At 39.9% G+C, this 22,932-nt stretch overlaps 1 protein-coding gene and 1 long non-coding RNA gene across 7 annotated transcripts in view; one reads left to right on the plus strand and one right to left on the minus strand.

Moving 5' to 3' along the window:
* Positions 1–163: 163 nt before the first annotated feature.
* On the minus strand, positions 164–21,625 carry LOC144091427 (E3 ubiquitin-protein ligase HECW1-like). Of its 3 annotated transcripts, XM_077623725.1 has the most exons (30): positions 21,444–21,625; positions 17,436–17,537; positions 16,257–16,572; positions 15,895–16,002; positions 15,545–15,639; positions 11,564–11,639; positions 11,002–11,171; positions 9,901–10,043; positions 9,668–9,768; positions 8,143–9,059; positions 7,442–8,015; positions 6,128–6,226; positions 5,468–5,621; positions 5,223–5,332; positions 5,054–5,160; positions 4,792–4,977; positions 4,395–4,529; positions 4,190–4,304; positions 3,862–3,958; positions 3,621–3,704; positions 3,399–3,505; positions 3,147–3,261; positions 2,962–3,075; positions 2,711–2,863; positions 2,411–2,509; positions 2,195–2,324; positions 1,789–1,935; positions 1,585–1,699; positions 1,279–1,477; positions 164–1,150 (listed from the first exon to the last, which is right to left on the minus strand). In XM_077623725.1, the coding sequence occupies exons 2-30, from the start codon at positions 17,460–17,462 to the stop codon at positions 1,039–1,041; spliced, it is 4,905 nt and encodes a 1,634-aa protein (XP_077479851.1). In that variant the 5' UTR covers positions 17,463–17,537; positions 21,444–21,625; the 3' UTR covers positions 164–1,038. The 3 variants fall into 3 exon arrangements, with proteins under 3 accessions (XP_077479851.1, XP_077479852.1, XP_077479850.1); XM_077623726.1 differs by lacking the exon at positions 17,436–17,537 and having other exon boundaries at positions 1,588–1,699; XM_077623724.1 differs by lacking the exon at positions 17,436–17,537.
* Positions 12,312–22,932, plus strand: part of LOC144091430 (uncharacterized) — a 202,581-nt gene continuing 191,960 nt past the window's right edge. For all 4 annotated transcript variants that reach the window (XR_013305700.1, XR_013305701.1, XR_013305702.1 and 1 more), the window contains exons 1-3: positions 12,312–12,414; positions 12,829–12,908; positions 17,307–17,396. This is a non-coding gene — a long non-coding RNA (uncharacterized LOC144091430). The remainder of the gene's footprint in view (positions 12,415–12,828; positions 12,909–17,306; positions 17,397–22,932) is intronic.

Here is a 22,932-nt window from a genome sequence, read left to right on the forward strand (position 1 = left end):
AGCTATTTAAGAGGTCAGCTACTTTACTAGAATTAGTTAACACAAGTTGGTACTTTTTTCCCCTCTAAAATGCACATAAAACCTGGCATAGGCAAGTCGAAAATGATAAAAATAATCACTGTTGTCTCTTGGAAAAACAGACTTGCTTGAGCTTAGAGCTCTTCATTATCTAAATAATTACTACAATACTGCCATGACCCATTTGTAAAATGCTCTAAAACTATTCAACTTATCAGGATTGCATAACAAGGGGAGGGAAAATGGCTTTCTTAAATGCTTTGTATATCAGTGGCTTATTTTCCAAGTGGTTCAGACGCACAACGATTAATTTATTTCATTACCTCGTCTACTGAAGTGCTTTCATTAGCTCTAAATCTAAATTATCTGAATAAATATAATTTGTTTTCCTTTACTGTTATATTAATCTTTGACAGTATGATTGTAAACTTCCACTGGTCACTCCCAAATCCTAGCTTTCAAAACATCCTACCATAAATACCAGGTGTGATTGTTTCTTTGGCGTCCTTTTTATATATAACCATGTCCAGTAATATACCTGAGCATGTCAAATATGATTTTGTCACAGTAACTGATCTAAAGTACGTCTCTAATTTATGAATCACACTTCATTTGCTTTCAACTGCTTTCCAATTTTTAAGTCACAGAACTAAGGATTCCAAAAAACAAAAAAAAACAAAGTGGCATTCTAAACAAGATGTTAAGTCGTTGACCTTTATATAGAAGCTATATTTGTTGCTATGAGCATCTGGGTACGTGCATTTGCCTTCTTAGTTGATAATTAAAACCATCGTGCACCCCCCTTTAAACTGATGCAAGTGGAACATCCGCTTCCTGTCACAAAGACCCTCAAACGCGAGACTACTACACAGTACCATAACATTCATTTTACATTACGTACATCCACGTGACATCTTTGCTAAGTCCGCGCGATCGAAGAATTCCGGGTGGCGTTGTCGTGCGACAGCTCCGCTAAGTTTTTCAAGGGGACTTTTGCCCTTGTCGATTGTTTGACGCGTCTCACTCCAGACCAAATGTGCTTGTTTCCTCCACCGCCGTCAGCAATTTCTCGTACAACATCGTGTACGAAGGATAGGGAGGGAGATCCAGACGGTTAAAACAAGTATGGGCCCTGAGAAAGATATATTTTTCATTTAAAGATGAACCTTTAAAAACTAAGAGACACTGAGGTTTCCATTAGAAGTTTAGTGAAATGTTTTGCACAAACACGATAAAAACTCGGCGAGACCGGATGATTACCTGGGCAAAGAGGTCACTTTGCCCCACTTTTCGATGCAGAAACGTCGCATGCCGTTGGATCCGCGCAATGCGGCGAATCCTTCGTACGGCACGCTTGATGTCCCGGTTACGAACTGGAGGAGGCGCAGGCGCTGCTCGTTGTTGAAACGCTCCACCGCGGCCCAGAACCATCGCATTACAATGTGGCCGTCATGGTAACCTAATGAGTAGCCATTGAAGAAAGTGTACTTTAGAAAATTGACAGTCCGCGGAAACATTGGAAACCTTGAGCAAAAACATCAGGAATTGTCAAGTAAAAGCACGCACCACCTCTGTACTCTGTATTGCTTCTCCAGTCGGTGAGGTCAATCTCTACAGTTCCGGCGATAACCAGCTCCAGCTCTCTGGCATCAAACACTGACACCAGCCTGGAGTCAACCACCTTTGATGGAAAAAGCACAAAAATTCAAACGTCTGCCCTTCTTTACTTATATGTATTATATATGTCACGTTGATTGCAAAACTGTTTACCTCATAGAAGCCTCGAACCAGTGCCTCTGTCTGTTGCACCACCCCCCTTTCCACCCTCCACTTTGTCATTCTCTCAATGTAATCCTTTTTGTTCTTTTCAGTCACTTGTAGGTTGGACCCGCCAGACTTCAACTCCCGTTCCGTTACCTGGTCACAGCATTGGAAATATCACTCAAAGATGTTTTACATTTTCCTGGAAAGGAAGGCATTGGCTATAATGTATTGTAGTATTATATAATAGTATTTATTGTTTATACACACCAAAAGCTGAGTTTAATGACTAAATATTCATGAAGAGAGGGAGGACTCCAGGTGACCATGGTGATTGGTACAAGAACAGTGGGAGACCAATGCTTTGGACAACCTGTGTGTGGGCCTCCACTACATTCCTACACAGTCGGCATACCTGACCAAAGACCTCCTCATTGACGGTAAATGTGAGGTCCAGTATGTCTGTGATGTCATTGTCTTTCATCCACTGTAGTGACTGGTGAAATTCTTCATCCAGATATTCCAAATCAGAAAGATCCGTAGGCCTGAAAATTCAAAACTATTACCATCTTCATTTCCACTCCAGTATGGATGCAGATTTAACTGGACCGGTATGGTCGGATATGCTCACAGTCTGAGTAACGCCTTGTAGAATGGTCTGGTGAAGAAAGCGTCAAGGAGGTATTGATGGATTAAAGCCAGGCCAAGTATCCGGCCACTGAAACGGAACCTGGACACAAACAAAACCAGACTTCATCTTTTCAATTTGCAATATTTTGTTGGTGCTCACAATCATGTAAAATCGAATTAACCCTCCCACCAACATAACTCTGCATATCCTCTTAATTCTGCGACTTGTCCAGTACTACATTGTAACCATTCAGACATTTTACATGAGCAAAAAATGAATTCTAATTTAGAATCGGCTTACCATTCCAGATGGTTCTCAACAAACGCTGACATGGGGCTGATTTGAACAGTATATGTATCGTTGGCCGAGTATTCAAAAAGGCCGTAGTAGGGGTTAAACAACTCCTGAGACAAAAGGAAGAAAAACTCTCTGGAGGGTCCGCTGTAATCTAACCTGAAACGAGACATCAAAAGAAATTCAAAATGCTTGTCTACTTTACAGATCAGACAAAAATTCTAAGAATATGTTGTGGTTATTTATGCATGTCTCACCCTTCCTCCCCCAGAAACGTGACGTAGAGTTTGTTCCTCTGCAGCTCCTTCCGGGAATATGCCATCACCTGGTTGAAGGTGCCCTCAAGCAGGTGTTCTCGCCTTATCAGCAATCTGCAATAATGAGGATAACATGACAGTCACCACACTGAGTGGGTATGTTTCTGTGTATGTTTATCACTTACTTAATCTTTCCTGGTCCTTGGCCGTAGCCCTTTGCTTCTAATTTTCGATAAAAGTTTCTCAGCTTGGCCTCAAAGTCTCTACGGTAAGGGGCCGGCGCCCTTGCTCTCTGTAAGCCTGAACATAGACAGCAAACACAAATAGATGATGTTATCAACTGAAATGATTTTCACAAGGTTGAGCTAAGGCAAAATTTAGGAAGGCAGCAAAAAGTTGGATTACTACCGCCAAATGACAAAATTGACAAGACCTACCAGGAGAATTTTGTGGGGAGTTGCCAGGAGAACAGCGAGGGGAGAAACTAAATCCAGGATGGATGGGGTGAGGTGGAATATATGACATAATTTCCTCTTCGAACAGACTGCAAAAAAACACAGGGTCCAAACAACATGGAGCGTGTTTCATTTCATGTCTCGCGCAAAAAATAAAAATAAAATAAATCAGATGGCATTTTATAATACAGTGGGTATATGTACCTTAATAGGATGACCAGGTCTGCGTCACACGACAGCTTCTCAACACCCTGGCTACCTTCAGACCGGATGTAATGTATTTTTTCTCTAAAAATGCAAAGACAGTCTCAAATGTAACATTTTAGACTCCAAATGTACATTTACAGATATTATACAGACAACTTCAGAACTATTGGCGTGAAACAAAATGTTATATTTTAAATGTTGTATATTGCAACTAAATGTTGGAATCAAATGAATATACCTAAGTGCATAATTTCTGTTCAGGTTGGGTTGCCGCTCCTGCAACATGTCAAATATGTTTGGTTGTCGAAGGAAAGCCACAATCTTGTCATTGTATGCTAGAAAGAAAAAGAGGAGAGAAAAGCACTGATTTAAGCATCCTTAATTGCCTAGTAGAGCCTATTACCAACAGAAGACCATCATTCATTTAGCACACTTAATGTTTCTTATTAGTGAGGACAAAGTACATGGACACTAACTTGTTAATTTGCCAACTAGCTCAACACATACTCCATGAATACTATACTTTATTAGATGAAGAAAATAGTTTATGTGAGGGCCTTGCGTACATGGAGCAGTGGGGTGTTGCGGGTCAGCATGATGCTGACTTCGTATGGCAGCAACCAGGCTGTTGGGCGGTCTGGCCATAAGAGAAGCACCGCGACTCCTCGACACATCAGAAGCCTTTGAAAAAAAAAGAACCAAAGTTTCCGTATAGCATTGCTTGAATTCCACAGGTACATTTTTGGCATGAATCCAAGAAGTTTTCTGTACCTCTCCTGCGCTGTAGCTGCGTAGTCTTTGCAAATGCTGCCTGTGGGCGAGGTGGCCTGGTAGTCGACCATTTTGAAGAGGGATTCGAGGGTCAACAAAGGTTGTTGCTCGACTGTTATGATCTACAAAGAAAGACTGCAAGACACAGGAAAAAAATCAAATAGTATCGTACAAGCTAAATTTGTGAGTGTAATTTACTGTATATACTCCTTCCGTACCAACCACCCTACCATGCATATCTTTGGGAGTTGGGGTGGGAGGGACTGGAGTACCCAGAGAAAAGCCATGCAAAGGGGTCCATACGTGGGATCTTAGAACTGTGAGGCCGACACGCTGACCACTCGGCTGCCCTGACTGTATATAAAGTTTGATGGTCTCCAAATTTGAAGTTTCCTACCTTGCCCTGGGGGTCAGTTTTAATCTCCCATCCCCGTGGCAACTCCAGTTGAGTGTCTGCAAACTTGTTGAGAAAGACGACCAGGTCCCGGTTATGTTGGTAACGCTCAAAGTTTTTGGCATCACGGCGCACTTTCAGGATCATGTGTTTCACACAGCTGCTGCCAGTGAACAATCGGTAGGCTGACTGGGAGAATAAAGGAAAAGGTTTAGATGGTTTGATCAATAAAAACAACACTAAATCTTAGATGGAAAGAACTTACATAATTACTGTGCAACATCGTGAAGAATTCTGGATGAGTTATGAATTTGACAGCGGGTGATTGGAGAAGCTGGCTGATCTTCTGATGATTTACAGGTGATGCTGGACCTTGGGGGTGTAAAGAACAGACATTTGCAGTGCTGTTCCGGTACTGTGGATGAGGATCTAACCTGGGGCTGTTGGAGGAGCATCGGAGTCTGTCTCTACACTCGGAGTCCGTTCCAACCTCTGAATGACACCTTCTCCATCAGTGGCCATGGTTCTCTGGATGCTCTGGTACCTGTCAAATTATTAATGACTATTGAAATGCTTAGCACTGACTTGCATAAGGGTACTTAACACATCTGAAGTTAGCTTGGACATGGACATCTTCATTGTGAAGGTCAAATGACAACACATCATTACTCTGACTGACCTTCTGTTGAGTTGCTCCATCTGTTGACTGGATCCTGATCGGGGAATCCCATGGTGACATTTGCCACTGTGACTCGGTCTTTGCCAAGTCGTAGTACGATTGACATGGTCGACGTAAAACACTCTGCCGTGGCTGTCGACGCGTGCTTCCCAGTCTGAGCCACGGGAGACAGAAATCTTAGTTTGAGATCATTGTATAGTATAGTATAGTAGCACCTTGTCAGGCATTTGACATTTGTGACAGGTTGGATTAACTCCAATTCAAAATATAGTCAGGTAATGGAAGCTGCTAATTTCTCATCGAATACTTATATTTAAGATTGACAGAAATTTCTAAATGATGACTAATGTGCCATTACAAGTCATTCATGGACAATACGTCACAGCCTTTAAATTTTTAATAAAGAGCCATAGATACAACGCAATTCAGTGCACTGGTAGATAACTGGGACATGTTTGTCATTGTGCTTTCAAATGTATCACCAAAATGGTAAAAATATGTACCAAGTAGTATATATTTTTATGGTAGGATGGCAAAGAAGGGTTGTGGAGGCAGCAAACACAAAATAAATGATATGTTCAAACACAACAAGACACGTGGAAACACATGGGAACCAAGCTGTTGGCTTGTGACTCCATAGTAAGATGCATTTGTGCTTACTTGGAGGCAAGGCTTGGTCAGTGGCAGCAGGGAAATGGTTAAGGTCAAAGCTGGGAAGAAGGACTGGCGGGTGACCAACGGGAGGTGAGAAGCCTGAGCCTACAGGACACAGTTTACAATAGTTTGAGCTATGATTTATCGGATCGCGATGTTCTTTGATTAATTCAAACGCAATGTTTGGGGGAGAAGTAAGAATAAAGTGAAGGGGTGGGAGGTGTTGAATGAAGTTAAAACAAACACACAATTTCAATGCTTCTAATTTTGTCAGAGCAGTCTAGAGAAGGTCGATTTCCACCCAATAGACAAAAGGTCCATAAAGGACAAAATGTATGCAAAATTCACTGCTACCAAATGCTAATGAAATGAAAGTGAATGTCTGTCTGGAAAAGAAAATTGATAAGGCAGCATGCAACATGTCAATGAATTAGACAAAGATGAAAAACTGGCAAAAGAATTAATTGACCATGAACGATCTAAAATTGCCTTTAAACAAGGTGGAAAAAAACATTTCACTATTTCCACTCATTCAATTTATTTTCAAAGAAAACACTAAGCTGAATTTGCTTTCATTAAAGCCATCAGCCAATAGTGGCCTTCAGTATCCAACATAAAAAAAGCACAAACACAAGTAATGAAAATTAAAACACAGTTTTGGCACACCTTGACTTATTCTGACGGGAACAGAAGGGTAAAGAACAAATGTGGAGGGGAACCAGGCAGAGATGGTGTGTGCTAAGTGTTCTATGTTTGCGACCTACTTTCCCATGGCACTCATCATGACTGGCAACATTCACAATAAAGAAAAAGTCTATGCAGTCACTTTCAGAAGCAATTCTTCAATTTAGATATGTTTCTAGTGTAAAATGTTCAGGGCACTTAATTATTTAATCTTAAGTCATCGAGAGAACGAAACAATCAGAGTAAGTTTAAGATATAATACAGTGGGACATGCAACATGTTAAAAGATGTAACAATCTGCAATACAAACATATTCACACACCGCACTCACACACGTCTTGCAGATAATTGTGGATTCACTGTCACTCCAAATTAGTAAAACTGCAATCCATCCATTCATAACGTCTTTCATTTGTATACTTTAATGAAATGCTAATTCAGTTTATCTCAGGTGTAATTTTAACCATGACTGGCACTTCAAATTAGACAAGCCACAGTAGTGGCGATGTAGGTGCATATCACATCTTCCTGTTACAGTTAAATTTATGTAAATCTAGGCGACATGGATAATCTTTAAAGATGTTTTAAAGTCCTACCAAGACGAAAACAGCAACCAAGACATTTTGCATCACTTACTAGTGCTGTTGGTGTCCCGTGACTCTGCCCCAGCGGATATTCCATGCTCCTCTCCCGTGGCCTCCTTCCATCGTCCACTCCTTCTCTCCCCACCTGCCCCACCCACTTCCTGGCCCTCAGGACAGTTGTTTACATCTGGCCCGGAATCAAAGGTGCTCTCGTCCTCCTCTTCGTCCTGCGAGGAGAACACTGTGCTGCCGGAGAGACGATTGCTGTCCACGGAGGACAGGCGCGTGTGACTGCAGATGCGGCCCCTGGCCTCGCCTGAATTGCTGTAGCATGATGTGCTGTAACAAGATGTGCTGTAGCAGGAGGTGCTGTAGCAGGAAGTGTCACAGAACTCGCACTCGTGTTCTCCTCTGGCTCTATGGCTGCCCCCTGGGTTTCTTTTCCCAACTCCACCACTGGAATCCCCCTCCTCGCTTTCAAGATATGAGAGGGCGATCCCTCTGACGGCCGCATGCACGTCAACTCCGCCGTCACCTTCCAAGAGTTGGTTGAGTTCCGAGAGGCGTTCAATGGAGAGGCTACGTGGGAGGGAGCGACAACAGCATGGGCCTGGGCACTCCGCGACCTAAAATACATTTTAGGAATTCATTCATTTTCCAAACCGCTTATCCTCACAAGTTTTACGGGGCTGCTAGAGCCTATCCCAGCCAACCGTTCACGCTCACACAGGGAAAATTTACAGTGTTACCTACCTGAGATGGAGACTGGGTAATCTCATCCTCATCTTCCTGACCGTCCCCTTCAGTGTCTTTGGAGTTTTTAAGTGTTGGTGATGTAGAGCTATTGTCCTGAATTGTGCTTGTGTTCTCTCCTTCCTCTATGTCCTCGTCTTCCTGACTGGGGGCTCGATTCTGCGCTGAGGGAAGACTGTGGAGGAGGTGATGAATGCGGATGTAGTGGGATCGAGGTGTCTCCGGCTCACCGCAGGCTGAGGCGATCACGTTCTCTAGCTCTGACACTGGCAGGGAGCAAGGGCGGGTTTTACGCCGGGCGGGACCTGGGGAGTTGTAGTGTGAGAAGATGCAGGCACAGGGACCGTTGCTGCTTGCTTCTCCCGGTGATACTTCAGTTGTTTCGGTGAGTATATCCGGGGATGTGACATTACCCTCAGCGGTCATCTCATCGACTGGACTCCCTGCCACAGCATTTTCAGTTTTTAAATGTGTTGGGCTCTTCTCGACATCTCTTTCAAATGTTATTCCATCTTCAGTTTGTATATTTTTTTCTGTCTCTACTTCCTCTTCTTCCTGGTGCCCTTCTTGTAATTCTCCACACACAACTGTTGTTACAATGCTATCGACCAATTCTTCACTCTGAACCTGAGGCTCTGGAGCATGTTGTTCCTCTCTCACTGTGTTCTCCTCCTCCTCCATCACAACCTCAGGAGATGCCCCGAGCTCCATTGTCTCACTAGCTTGGTTCTCTTCAGATGCGGTGGCTTGGGGAATTGGGGTCTCAGGGTCGGGAGGGATATCCAAAGGCAGCTCGGGCATGTCGTGTCCTACGCTTAATGTGTCATCATCGGGGGCATCACCAGCATTGTTGTCATCTAGGTTGACTCTTCCATCAGGGCAGGCAGATTCTATGACCAGTGAAATTTCCTCATCATCTGAGAAGAAAAATATTTGATATATAAGAAATTATGACAAAGATGAATTATAGGTGCCTACGGCGTAAGCGACCCGAGCACTTGCTTTGTATTTTTGTAAATATTTGATTACATATTTCTATGGGACACCACACAAAAAGACACTATAAAGTAGATAGTGTACAGCTTATATAGCCAACTTCAGCAAACTTGACACAGCAAAAACATGACAAACGTTTCATGCTTGTTCTGGTGCGTCATTTAAATTTAAATATACCTTACAAAAAAAATAATTCAGTCTGTGCTAATATACAGTTCCAACCAAGGGTACATAATATGTTCCTTCCCTACCTCGAGTACAAAGCACTAAAATTGATGGTCAAATGAATTTGCAGTTTTTAGTTAATATGAAACTCTCCTTTGTGAAAAGTAGAACAATTACAAGAAGAGATGTCAGAGAGTTAAGTAGCTTTTTTTTTGCTATTACCTAAATTAATTGGTCATTATCGCCTTTCTAACAGTTATCTTGTGTTAACGTGAGCACAGGGATGTACATTGTGTAAACACAGTGCATTTTATTATACATTAAGAAGCCAAGAGAGAGACATAAAGAGATATATTAAGTATACCTGGATGAATGGAGGAGGTGAGCTCAAAACGAAACTGCAAATGTCCACACACATGATCTGTGGGCAGCCTGCGACCCAGGGAATAACTAATAACCCGGTCCCTGTTGACAATAAATCAGCAAAAAAAAATCATAGGTCCACATTTATTTTAAAATAAACCCAGCTGCCCCCAAGACACCACGTGTTATATATTTCTACTATTAATCCGTATGATAAATAATAGGAGATTTTACCCAATGGCGTGTTTTTCCAGCAGCCTCTGGACAGGCACAGAAAGCTTCCCTAGGAAGCGCTTGATGATAGGCCGACTTTTGGCAAATTTGTCTTTGACCTCTATCTCCAGAACGTCCGTGGGTAGTGATAAAAAGTTAAACCTCTGAACAAACAGACAAATACAGCAAAGTGCATTGTAACAATTAGATCAATCAGTGTCATTAGATTTGAGGCATACATGATATGTTTGTGCTCATAATATTAGGTTAGCTTGTCTGATGTGGTTTGCTTTAAATGAGTTATTGCGTGACCTGTGCAGCTGGTTGAATGCACAATAAAAATGGAGTATTGAATAAGCACCAGGGCCAGTACGAGGGAATGAAAAGACACAAGATAGAGCCTGAAGTTTAAATATGTATTTGTTTGCATTTTAAATGACATCAAATGGCATTGCCTCGCTGAAGAAGTGGATGTTAGTGAAGACGCGTTGTGCTGGGAGATGTAGGAGGGAGAGGAAAAGGAGTGAATAATTTAGAAGTATGAATCAGGGAAGAAGCAGGCGGCTGCATGTGTGTTTGTGTGAGAGACAAACTCAATAAACGAGGGTGGGGAGAAGCTTTGGAGGAAGAATGTGCTCTTCCATCAGTAGGAAGAGTGATGCAGATGCTAACCTTAAGTAAAGGGTGACTAAGGAAGAATGACATCCCACTTTCCATTAATATATGGGATAACGATTCTAAAATTCATATTGCAAGAAATGATGAAACAAACACAGGTGAATGTGTGATACTATGTACCTTAATAAACAACTTCCACTCTTGTAGTACATTTAGTTTAGTAAACATAATTTAGGATGCTTTTCCAAATACAAAATCAACAAGAAAACAAAACCCCTCCTGTTACATTTACGTGACATGACAATGAATGTAAATATTGGTTTTACTCTTCATCTATGAGAGACTATCGAAATGTATTTAACAGCAGCACTCCACTCCAAATGTTCTCTACGTGCTCAGTAACAGCACTTGAATCTCTGGCGTCTGTGAGGCGTGTGCATGATTTTAAGTGGAACATATTTGACAGGTACAATGAAGAGCACAGATGGAAGTATTAGTGTGTACCTCTGAATTCCACTGAGGGTTGACTGTATTGCAAACCACACCAGAGCGTTTCTCCTGACCGTGGTGTGGCAACGAAGGGAAAATGCTATGCTTTCCAGGCTGTATAGAAAGCTTGAGGTAAGGGTCTGGATTAAAGAACATCCCCTTCTTCAAACCCACTGCTTGGAGATCTACAATTAAAAGTACACAGAGTACATCAGAGGAGTATGACAGTAAATGTTTACAGAGATTATAGGAAAGCTCCTTTTGTGCAAATGAGTTTTACTCAAACACAATAAAGCTCTAGATTTACAACCGCCATGACGCACGTTGAGAGGCAAGAGTTGATTCTGACGTGTACACACATCAACCGAATAGATGTACTTCCACCTAAAACAATTAATTAAGAGTCCTTGATTGGACTGAGGAGACCAAGCGCATTGATTTTTTCTTACGGGCTTAGAGAGACAACATAACAATTGGAGATGTCCCTATGATTGTTTGAGGAGGTCAAGAGTGTGTAAGTCACATTGATTCTAGGTCACTGAATGCGAGTATAAAGAGACAGAGGTTCATTTCCCACCTGAGAGTGAAAAGTTAATGAGTCTCCTGTTGCCTCCTCCTTGGTTGACCTCAGGACTAACTACTGGCTTTACCACCTGGAGAAGGAAGGACATACGCAGTTTTACAGCTGCACAATCATAAATATGAAATTCATAATAGTCTTTACTGCAGGCACACCAGTATTAAGAAATAAATAGAGACAAAACGTGAGAGATGAATGCAATTTGGGGGCTGTTCTGGCATCTTATTTCTAAGCCTCAATCTCAGTTGTTTGAGAGCTCAGTGATCAATACACTGCCTTAATTATCCTGAAACAGGGCAGCAAAGGGAGAAAAGTAAGGGGAGATGGAAGAGAAGAGTCGGTGTAATCGATGGGGAGAACAGGAAGTGGTGGAGATTGTAAATATTGTTGTTCAGTCAAATATTATGCAGTGTGATGCCAACATATTGGTTTGTTTACTTACATTTACCAATTCAATGTGTATTGATGTAGTTGAGTTTTTAAAATTCAACTCTTTATGCATGCTTATTCATGTATATTTTCATAACATTATTGCCTTTTAAATTGGTAATTACTTGTATTGATTTCAGTTAAAGATCCAATTCAATTTTGATGACGAATAATAAAATTATATATGCCAATACTGGGTTTGGCAGGGTAATGTCTTTTAAAATCAAGTTATAGGGGTCGCTAGAGTTATGTAAATCTTTTTTAAAATTGTATTTATTAATTTATTTTTTTATCTTTGTTGTTGTTGTCGGAAGCAGACGTAGATTTGCGTCATGATCGTTTCTCACGTGACATCCAACAGGTGCATTGAGTTAGTATACTTCCTACAAATGTCTTTTTGGCGTGCGCCCATCGAAATCGTGAGTGATGCTTTTGCCTATATATTAATTTCCCTTGCGACGCTATATTCTAAATTTTTCGCTATAACCCAAGTTTACCATAATTCCACATCGAATTTAGCGTTTATTTGTGCGCAATCTGGTGCGCGTATTTAGTCCGATCCCAGATGGGCTGGCCATGTGCCGCGCACAGCCGCATTATATGTGATATACGCGCAGATTTCATAAAATCCACGCGATGTACATTGATCTGATTAATGTGCAGTTACGATAATGCACTTAATGTTTAGTTTTTGCAATCGCACAGTTTGTTTCTTATATAACCAAACGCATGTGCACTTGTAATTAGTAAATATCAGCGTGTTCCATTCGAACTCCTCATCGTAGCTCAGTGCGTGTATAAAAACAAAAAACTTAAACTGTTTATGTTTGTAGGTTTAAAGTTCCTCATTATGTGCCAAACTTGGATTAAAGACGGCAGAGATCAACTCCACATTCACATCCATCCGTTAGAGGTAAGCATCAATTTAATATACTAACCTAGACGCCCCAATAGTGAGAGTATTTAATTATAATCACTGCACACTACTGTTGAAATGTTTCTTCAATAAATTGGAAAATTGTGTGATTTGGTATACATCATGAGATTATTTTCCCTTGAATGTGTACTCTTAGTGCCATCAGATGTTAAGGCTATACACAAAAAGTTTTGAAATGACTGAAACCATACAAGTTATGAGAAAGGTTGACATGTGTAATCAATGGGGACACAATGTGATGGTGAATCAGACTTCTGTAAAGCTATATTCCCTAAATCAAGATGCCAACTGGGCTCTGAAGGATTATGCAATTCCCTGGAACCAAAAATGACAACAAAGATAGGACTGGAAACAAAAGGATTAGAAAGAGACAGATGTTTGGAGTAATTCAGTCTAATGAGATGCTAATCTGCCTAGGCTACTACTGCCTGAAAGTGTCAGCACAGATGTCCTTTAATATTATCCAAGAGATGAATCAAATAATTTCAACATCATCATCTGCAACACTTGTTATATATAAAAACCTCTGTGGATATTTAAACATGTATGTAAGAAGAGAATTTCGTAAATGATGAAAAGACAGAAAATGTTTCACAAATAAAAGATAAATAATCCCTAAACACACCAAGACGGTGTCCTGGTTCTGGTATACAGAGATTTTGACTAAGTCTATGTGGATGAAGCAAGACAAAAAAGTGAAGGTCATGTCAGCTCACGGAATTGCTGTTATTTAATGTGAATCTCTTTGAAGCCATGTCATGGCTCATGGTGTTTCTAACATGCTGCTCGAAAATTTTAACAGGTAGAAAGGTACAGTACTATACATAATTCAGATTGATGATTAAGCAGTATATACCAACGTATAGAAATCAAGTTTGGTCTCTACAAACACCAAATTTTGGGAGTACAACTGTTAGAACAACTACATTTATTGGTAATGATAAGAGTTAAAACACTGTAAAAGAGCAATAGAAATGTAATGACCCCTATTTTGTTTTTCAAATTATTCAGTCGAATAAAGAGGTTATGTAAAACAATAGTAGTACAGTTTGAGCTTTACCCAAGCTATCCAGCAGAGCCTCATCCTTTTAGTGCTGCTCCTTTCATGATGACTGACAGGTAGCAGTCCCAGCTGAAGACACATGCAATCCATCACATGCATACGTAGATATACTTCCCCAAAGGCAGCAGTTTGAGCAACTGGAACAAACACGTCCTACACATCCACCTCTTTCTATGTTCTGATGTTAAATCACCTCATCCAATTCTGACTCTCTCGCCAAAATGTGTTGAATCCACCTATACTGGACTGGCCTATCTTATCATGACTCCACCTTCCTGTTCTCCTATCAGTTGTTATTTTTATTCCTTTGTGCTGAAGAAGCGAGCGTAGATCAAGTTCTCATTCCATCAGCATTTCCAAAGTGCCCGCAGCAGCAGTTTGAGAAGACATGCATGGAAATACAATCCCTTCCCGCACTATCGGCCCTAACTGCTAAACATTTCGGAACGGCAAGACCTACTTTCATTACAGATTTGCAAGATATGAAAATATTCCTTTGGCCTCTAAGAAGTTTCGCTGCCATCCTAATCCTTTGATTTCAGCACACTACGCCAAAAACTGTCAGGAGTGGTGCATGAATTTAATGAAATAAAAAAATGATCATGATCCGCTTTGTCATGGAGATTTCCCCAAATGAGACCGCTCTGACAGAAAGACCTCATAATTGAAGTGAGTTGGTCTGATCGGTGCCAGATAAGATGGAGTGTGCTTGATGCAGATGGATGTGCGTAGGCAGATTGGACCAGAATATAAAAGGGAATTTGAGGGCTGTGTTTTACATTGATGCAACATTTGGGAGAACAACTTCAGACAACATGGCAACGGAAAGCAAAAAAAGGCAGATCGTGCCCACTCCTCGAACAATAATCTCTACAATTCAATTATTAAGAGTATAAAAGAAGGATAGGTAAGTACAATCATGTCCTAGAAATAATACATTGGTGTCACGTCATTTCTCTACAATATGGTTAGTTAAGAGTAAAATGCCCTTTCCTTATAGCATCACTTTAAACTTTAAATGTATGTTACTAATTATTTCCCGTGGTAAAAAGCTGAGTATATCAGAGGCATCTCAAATGGATCACATTGTAACACGGACGTTTTTATCCTTATTAATAATGGTTCCATTTTTTTTTCCGGGGACGAGTGTAAACGAATTTACAAGTGATGATACCGAACGTTGGTGTACAATTAATTTCCTCTGTAACAGCCATGTCTTATCAGCTGCAAGCGAGGAGTAGCAGCACACAGACTCAATTGCTCACAAAGGTTAAACACACTCCCTCGGGTCTGAGTGCCACACACACCGAGCAACCAATGCGATTAGCTGTTGAAGTGACAAGGCCGTGATCTTTCACTGGCAAATAACTGCCAGCGGTGCTCAAGAGGGAAAAGCTGAAGGCACAACTGTCGCTTAGTAAAACCGCAGCAGTGGATGAGTAAAGTGAGATAAACGATGGAACTGCAGCATGACGTTAAAGCAAGGTCTGCAAATTAGCAGCAAAAAAATAAGTAATATAATAAAGCTTTAACTTCAAGTTACACTCACAGGAACCGGTCCCTTTTTGATTGTTAGACTGGGTGTCGTGGCTCTCAGCGCTCCGGTGACACCATGGTAATACTTGAAGCAGACCAATGTCTCAGCTGTGGGTCGAACATGGTAGAGATGGGGGGTAGAGGGGTTTCAATATGTTAATATAGAGCATTTTTAGAACATTTTTTAATATCTGTGGAGCCGAAAACTATGTTAAATTATTTAGTTTTATTCTTTGAAAAAATAGCAAAGAACTAGGAAGAGGCCCTGAGGAATACGGTCAAAAGTAATTATACCAAGATTAATACCATATAAAATTGGGACGAGAAGTTGCTAAAAAAATCAAATAAATTACCCAAACTTACAGTCACTGAAGTGAGAGCTGCAGTCGATTTTCCAAACTATTTGCCCTTTATGAGATCCATTGATTCCTCGGTTTTTATAATCCAAAAAATTTTCAGATAGCGGCTCATCTGAAAAGAGATACAAAAACTAAGATTTCAATCATTACTTGATTTTAGCCATTAAAACATTTTATTGCATGTCTTATATATGGTGAAAGGAATAGCATTTTCGTACTTGAGCAGTCTGACATTTTTTCAAACATTGCCAATAGCTGTTCTTACATAATTTGTTACGAAACAATCTTTACTTCAGGCAAAGCGCTTGGGAAAAAGGCCAGTAAATAATGAAGACTGACAACCATAACATTCTCACACTCCCTCACCAACAAGATACATTCCAATCCAGTCCCCGGCATCCACTTCCTCCTTGATGTCCCACGCAATCACTAGGTCTTCAGACTGGCCTAGCGTATAGTGAGAAGAGCTTACAGTGAGGGTGGAGCGAGTGTCTGGGGAGACCAAATCATTGTCACTGGTTGACCGTGACAACCCCAACATGAAGGCTTCTTGGTTCAGACCGCTGACAGCATAGGTATCTGGGCCATAGCTGTGACGATCTTTACAGCGCTGTCGGCTCTGGTTGCTGCGAGTTGGCGAGGCCATGGCCGCCAGGCCAAAAAGGCGAGTCTGGTACAAGTTCTGCAAAACAATACAGAGAAAGAAGCCTTCAGTAATAGCAAAAGAAGTACGAGAATCACAGTGAAAATTTCCGTTTAGTTGTTGGCAAACTTGAAAAAATAATAACAAAAAAATCACCCACAAAATGAGTGTCCCCCCCGTGTCTTCCAGTCATTCCTTGTCATCCTTTACTTGTGCCTGTCTTGTGCTGCTTACCCATCTAGTGTCATTTATCCTGGTCTCACATCTCAGTGTAAGAAAACAAAATAACTCCAGATTTCTGGCAATAACTGTTGAAAAATGAAGCACTGCCACATGTTTTGTCTATTTTTTCTAGTAATGTATGTAGTTTCATCATAAATAGCTAAATCTTTTAATATTGTGAAATGATTCATGTAATTGTTGTTTCTTTAACATGATACCTGTGAATACATTTAAGTTGAAATGAAGAACATTTTTCATCCCAGGCTCTCTGATCATAGAACGCTCCAGTTAGAAAGGAGCTTTAGGGCATGAGTTGAAAAGCCTTGACGGGTTAGTCTTAGTGCTGAAGCACTTTGAGAATGCAGTTAGGAAAGGAAATACAGAGTATAGGCACGCAAAGTAAAAAAAAAATCATGCTTTGGTCGCTCACTATGCAACCAAGGAAATGCAGCATGAAAATAGATTCGGCTCATGGATTTCTAACTGATTTGGAATTGTTCTCATCGAAATCATTTGGAATAATAATGCTTCACCCTTGAATTTTCTTACAGACAGAATGTCTCCGAGTATTCTGAGAAGAGAATTCGCTAAATCCTGGCTGGATGGCAGTGAAGTGAAGCAGGCAAAGGCAAATGAAAAAGGTGGGTGGCAGTTGGTGGGAGGGGCTGTTGTACACTGACCTTGATACTACAGAGCTGCATCAGCATAATGACCAGTCAACTCAAAGCAGACCAAAATCTGAGGGAAATGTGAGGAGGAGAAGGGCGCCCAGTTACAAATCACTGAACACAAAAACACAGGGAGCGAATGCAGCAGATGTAGATCAATAATAGCACTTTATATGCAATCATGAGGGAGGGGAAACAATGTCATATTTTCATACTTCATCTTTTTCAGATAAAAATATGATAATTTTGCTGAAACAAAGAAAACATCCACACACAAGGTACCAAAGGTATTAAAACAGGGAGCCTCTACTATATACACTTTAGCATTTTCCTCCCTGTACTTAGTGTGAACAAGATACGTTTTCTTGTGAACAAGTGTTCTATGGTTTGTCCTATTGTATGAGATATTGAATGACTAGTGTGCCTAACAATTACAGTTAAAGTTTCCAGCACACCAAACATGTTAACATACAAAAATGGAGTTTGCTTTCCGTCCTGGGGCAGTGTCAACCTAGAACATATAAGGTGTTCTGTTCTAGAAACTGGAAGTTTAGAATGTGTAAAATGTTTCATGCATAAGTATAGATCTAAAATGAATAATTTAGACAGTGGGGAAAACTTCAAATGGTTAAATAATTCATTATGCGTTATGCTCCATTTATTATTGTTACACTTCTAGTGTTGGGGCTCAGTTGTGGCATGAAATATTGGTTCTGAAAAAAAAAAGGGTGTGTCCCACATAATATACCACACATTTAATTTAATTGTAGAAAGTCAGCAGCTTTAAATGTGAAAATTAGTTAGCTCAAATTGCGAACTAATTTAACCCGATTAAAAATGGTGAGTTTATTTAAGATTAAATACAAGCAACACCTGATTACATTGTGGGTTTTGAATAACCACCAAACTGACAAAGATCACCACATTTAAAATAAATGCCAAATCTAGTCTTGAAACATCGACATGGTGCGAATGCATTTAAATGAATGAATGTTATTTGCTGTAGGCTGTATTGTGTGATGTTATTGAATTTTATTCGTATAAACTGGATTTGAAAATCTTAAGAGAATAGCTGTTTCATTATACATGCCATATTTGTGTGCCTCAACTACATGCAACCAATTAGCAAATGCCATTAGTGTATGCAAATTGCAACATGTACGCATTATGATAAATAAAGGACTGGTAAAAATTAGGTTCAAATCCCCATAGTTCTCATTAGGCTTTAAGTATCACATTATAAGGGCGACACAGCTAGATACACTAACTAACACACGTGTAGCCTTCTCCAGGGAAATATTCAGTTGTCCTTCCTTGTTCTTAAATTCCCAAGATGAACTAGTATAATTGCCTTCAAGTTGACATAATTATTCATTGAGCACACAAGCAGAACTGGCAGTATAGGAGACAGGGATTGCCTGTAGGAAATGAAATTATCTTCTACTATAGCTCAGTAATTATCTCCAAAGGTAGCCTTTGTTTGACTTATTGTTCATTATTCTGTAAGCGGTTATCATTGAACCAATGTTGTACATCTGAAGTCTAAAAACTATGGCAGCTCTATTTCAAATGAAAATTGTTATGGACTTAACTGTACGGTTAATACAATAGCATTGGCTTATTATCATGAGCACAGAAAAAAAATGAAAGTGGAGCAGCATCACAGAATACGTTCTGTCGGTCATGTCGGTCCCGTTGCACAAGTTACTCGTTTGTAAACATCTATGAAAGGGCAGAGTAATGGAGGACAGTTTGCCATACGTCAGTGGCACTCTGTTCCCTCTGTTGTGCCCCTCGGTGCATAGCGGATAAATGTCCCTTTCTTGGTTGAAAGCTGACTTTTGTCAAGACATCAAAGCAAATAGCCTGCGGTAAGAAATGAAACTTCAGGACATAGCTGGGATGTGTTCATGAAATAACTATGGGTCCATATAAAGTACAATGTGCTCCATTAGTATTATTCCTAGTATACTCTGGCTTTTCACTTTTGGCAAAGTGTGCTTAGGGTAAATAATAAATACAACCTAGTAAGTCTGCCTATTAACCGAGTAGATATTATTTTTCATTTTGTTTTGAACATTTGGAATGCTGTCTTTTAACATAATTTTGACAGATGAAGGTAAGGCAAGGAAATGGAAGAAACATGACTGTACGAAAGTGCTTTACTATGTAAAAAAGGAATACACTGAAAAGGTACTGCAAGATGGGCGTAATACATTCTGAAACATAGATTAATGAAGTCATGAATGGCCGAGATTAACCTTTCCCAGAGTGATAGGAAGCCTAAAGCTTGTTCAAAGAAAGGATCTGCTCATGATCTCCCAACGGAAGAGGTAGTTTCATGGATTAAGCTTTCATGATTTATAATGGGATGCCTGACTAATGTTCATTGATGATAACGATGTAACATACGATCTCTGCGAAACAAAAATGAACTGAAGTCCTACAGAAATACTGCCGGGTTTGGCACTGAACAAGACTCCCTACACTGTACTATATCATACTGTATATGTGGATAAAAAACTTTTGATTTTAAATGTTTGCCATGCAACAATCTTGCAATGTTAGTATCCCCAGAATTTGCGAGAAAAAGTAGCCCAGAATAACACAAATGCAATACATTATTACCAATTCCAGACTGATAGTCAAAAACTGGCAATGCAAATAAGGACTGACAGATGAGAAGCTTTGTAGTCATGGCTCATGAGTCACATGTAAATGTGATAAAAGAGTTAAAGAAGATTCCTTGGGGGCATAATGACCCTTTGTTACTATCAGTGAGAGAGTAACTTTCATTATAAAACATGTCTCTCATACTCATTCAAGAAAAAATAGTTGTGGGACAGCAATAGGATTTCCCTTAAGGATATGGCCTGAATGCTGCCACAATTACAAATAGTAGAAAAAGTCCAAAGCATAAAAGTGAATGTTTTCCTCTATACTACTTCACTGATTTATTGTGTATTGGCAGTGACACTCAAAATGTGTTTACAAATCAGATTGCATAACAAAAACCACGATTTCAAACAAAAGAGGACGGAGTGTTTATAGGTCATTTGTTGCTCAGATATTTAAGAGGATTTTAAAAAAATGCATTCTCCCCAGACAAAGGAGGGGGAAACCCACATTTGCGGTAGGATTTTGAAATGATACACAGTCTATGTCTAAATACTTGGTTCCTTGATGTGAAATACATCATCAGTGTACAGTTCTGAATAAATAGGACATGTTTAGTTGGGAAAATGCCTTATTTAGTTACTTCACAAAATATTTGCATCCATGTTTCTGGTGCTATTCTCAATGTTCCTGAATATTATTAAAATATATCCCGAGCACTCCCCCAAAACATTTTTCTTTGTGTTTTCCTTATAAAAAACATTATCAGGTTTTGAATAAGGACTTTGGTATGATTGTATTGGTCTTGCATTACTTTTTGTTTAAAAAAATCTATATTTATGCACTGTAAATGTATTTCTCAGAATTCACAACCAAAAGGAAGACCATATACAGTAACTTAACTACTTGATTCTGCATAAATGACATTAAATAAAATGATCTGACCACGGGTACACCTAAATAAAATAAGCCTTTAATTTTTTCCCCTCAATCAAAAAATACTTGTCATGAAAATGACAAAATGTATTATACAGAGATGATTTAATTTTTTTTTTAAATCTAAATGCTATATTTTTCAGAAAAGGTGTCTCCTTAATTCTCAATTTCTGAACAACAAAAGAATAAATGTATATACATTGATTGCAATCAGTTAGGGGTGATGTAGTAGTAGTAGTAGTGCCAAAAGCCCAGGCGCGAGTCACCTTCCATAGGCTCAAAACGAAAAATATGCATGCATTTCATCTCATAAACGATGCATTTTCGTTTTGCGTGCAGTTTATTCATGGTCGTTCGCCGTGTCGTTTCCAATCGCTCTCGCAGTAACATGCGAGGTACGAGCGCAACCGTGGGCCGCTCCTGCATCATCTAAACGTTACACAGCAACAATGATGACGGTCGACCTACCTGGGTTAAAACAACCGGACGGTTGATCATTCTCCAAAGGCGAATGTGAAAACCGGGCTGGTGCCCACGGGCTACTTTCCATGGAGATCCATTTCGAGGTGAACGAGAGGAAACAATCAGATAAACGGGTTAGAAATGAAGGGCTGATGACAAACACGAGAGACAGGAATCACATCCTTTCCTCTTTCTCTGGACCAAAGTGAAGTTTTATTCAGCGCTAATTCCGTTTCCGGCTGATCGGAGAGACTTTAACCACCAAAACGCATTTATTTGTGGTTTTAACAAACATCGTTAAAGGAAAATTATATAAATAAATAAAAATTCAGTCAAAATAACACGATTCACGTTTATAGGAAATGGAAAAAACGTTCGCGATCGGTTGTGATTCACAACACTTTAATTTTGAAGGTTTGTATTTTGGCGACATGAGAGGAATTTTTCTCACTTGATACAATAGGGAGACTATTCCGCACAGCCAATCAAAATAACGCCCTTCTCATCCGTTCCCGATGATTTTAACTCGTCATCATCCTCGAATCCCATCACCCCCAAAGTATGCACAGGACATACAAGTACTACTGCTACTACTAATACTACGTGTGTCTCCAGTGGGAAAATGTTTACATAGTATAATAGCTATAAAAGTCAATATTTCATAATAAGAAACAAGCCAAAGTGTACTCTTATAGTCCCATTTCCTTTTACAAGGCATGAGAACATTTTCATGCAATTGTTTTAAGCCAAAAAAGCATCACTATCAAGCAATAACCTGTCCAAACTGTGGAAAATATCTCATTAAAATAGTGTATTTAAAAAAAAAAGTAATTATTAAAGGCTTAGCCTTATCATCAGGGTAGAACATGTATCACTCTCCTCATTAGGGTACAACAGTGAGATGGGTCAAAGATGACAGATATTAGTGCAGCACTGCTCATCAGTCTCTTTTGAAGTTGCTCAGTAATGACCATGCTACTTTATCTAATTCATAGCACTATATCCCAAGTTTTTATATTTTTTCCTAACAGTTCTATCTGCATTCATTGATGTGAAGGGCAGCAACCACCTCTCTGATCACTTTTAAGATTGAACACAGCAGGGGGACCTTGCCATTACAGAAAGCTGTGACTACAGGACACCATATTTCCTTTGATATGAAAGAGAGCCAGGAGATAGGAATGAGGACTTTTGGGCTGCCGAAATCACTCTATTTACATATCCTTTTCCCCCTGTGCAGATCCTGCGTCTTCTCTTATTAGGACACAATAAGTGGGGCTCCGCTTTTGTATTTTCAAGACCTAACAAAAAGCATAAAGGATGCATCTTGTATTCTTCTTTGATCCCAATCAACCTACTGCTTTCCTCATAGCTATATATTTATATTTTTCTTGTCAACCATATAAGTGACTTCATTCTTCCAATGCATCATTACCAGTTTCACTCTTTTGTTGTTTCTTCCGTGGGTGTCATTCACCTCACTCAGTAACAACAG

The sequence above is a fragment of the Stigmatopora argus genome, chromosome 17 (assembly GCF_051989625.1).
Source record: "Stigmatopora argus isolate UIUO_Sarg chromosome 17, RoL_Sarg_1.0, whole genome shotgun sequence".
Classification (NCBI taxonomy): Eukaryota; Metazoa; Chordata; class Actinopteri; order Syngnathiformes; family Syngnathidae; genus Stigmatopora; species Stigmatopora argus.

Bases quoted from the DNA above. Each gene is read 5' to 3' on its own strand.
- LOC144091427 (XM_077623724.1), bottom strand. From the start codon at position 21,473: ATGATCAACCGTCCGGTTGTTTTAACCCAG. The intron at 9,769-9,900 runs GTAAAATCTCCT...TATTGTCAACAG, and splicing joins CTGGAAAAACACGCCATTGG to GGACCGGGTTATTAGTTATT. The intron at 4,305-4,394 runs GTACAGAAAACT...TTTTTTTCAAAG, and splicing joins GCAGCTACAGCGCAGGAGAG to GCTTCTGATGTGTCGAGGAG.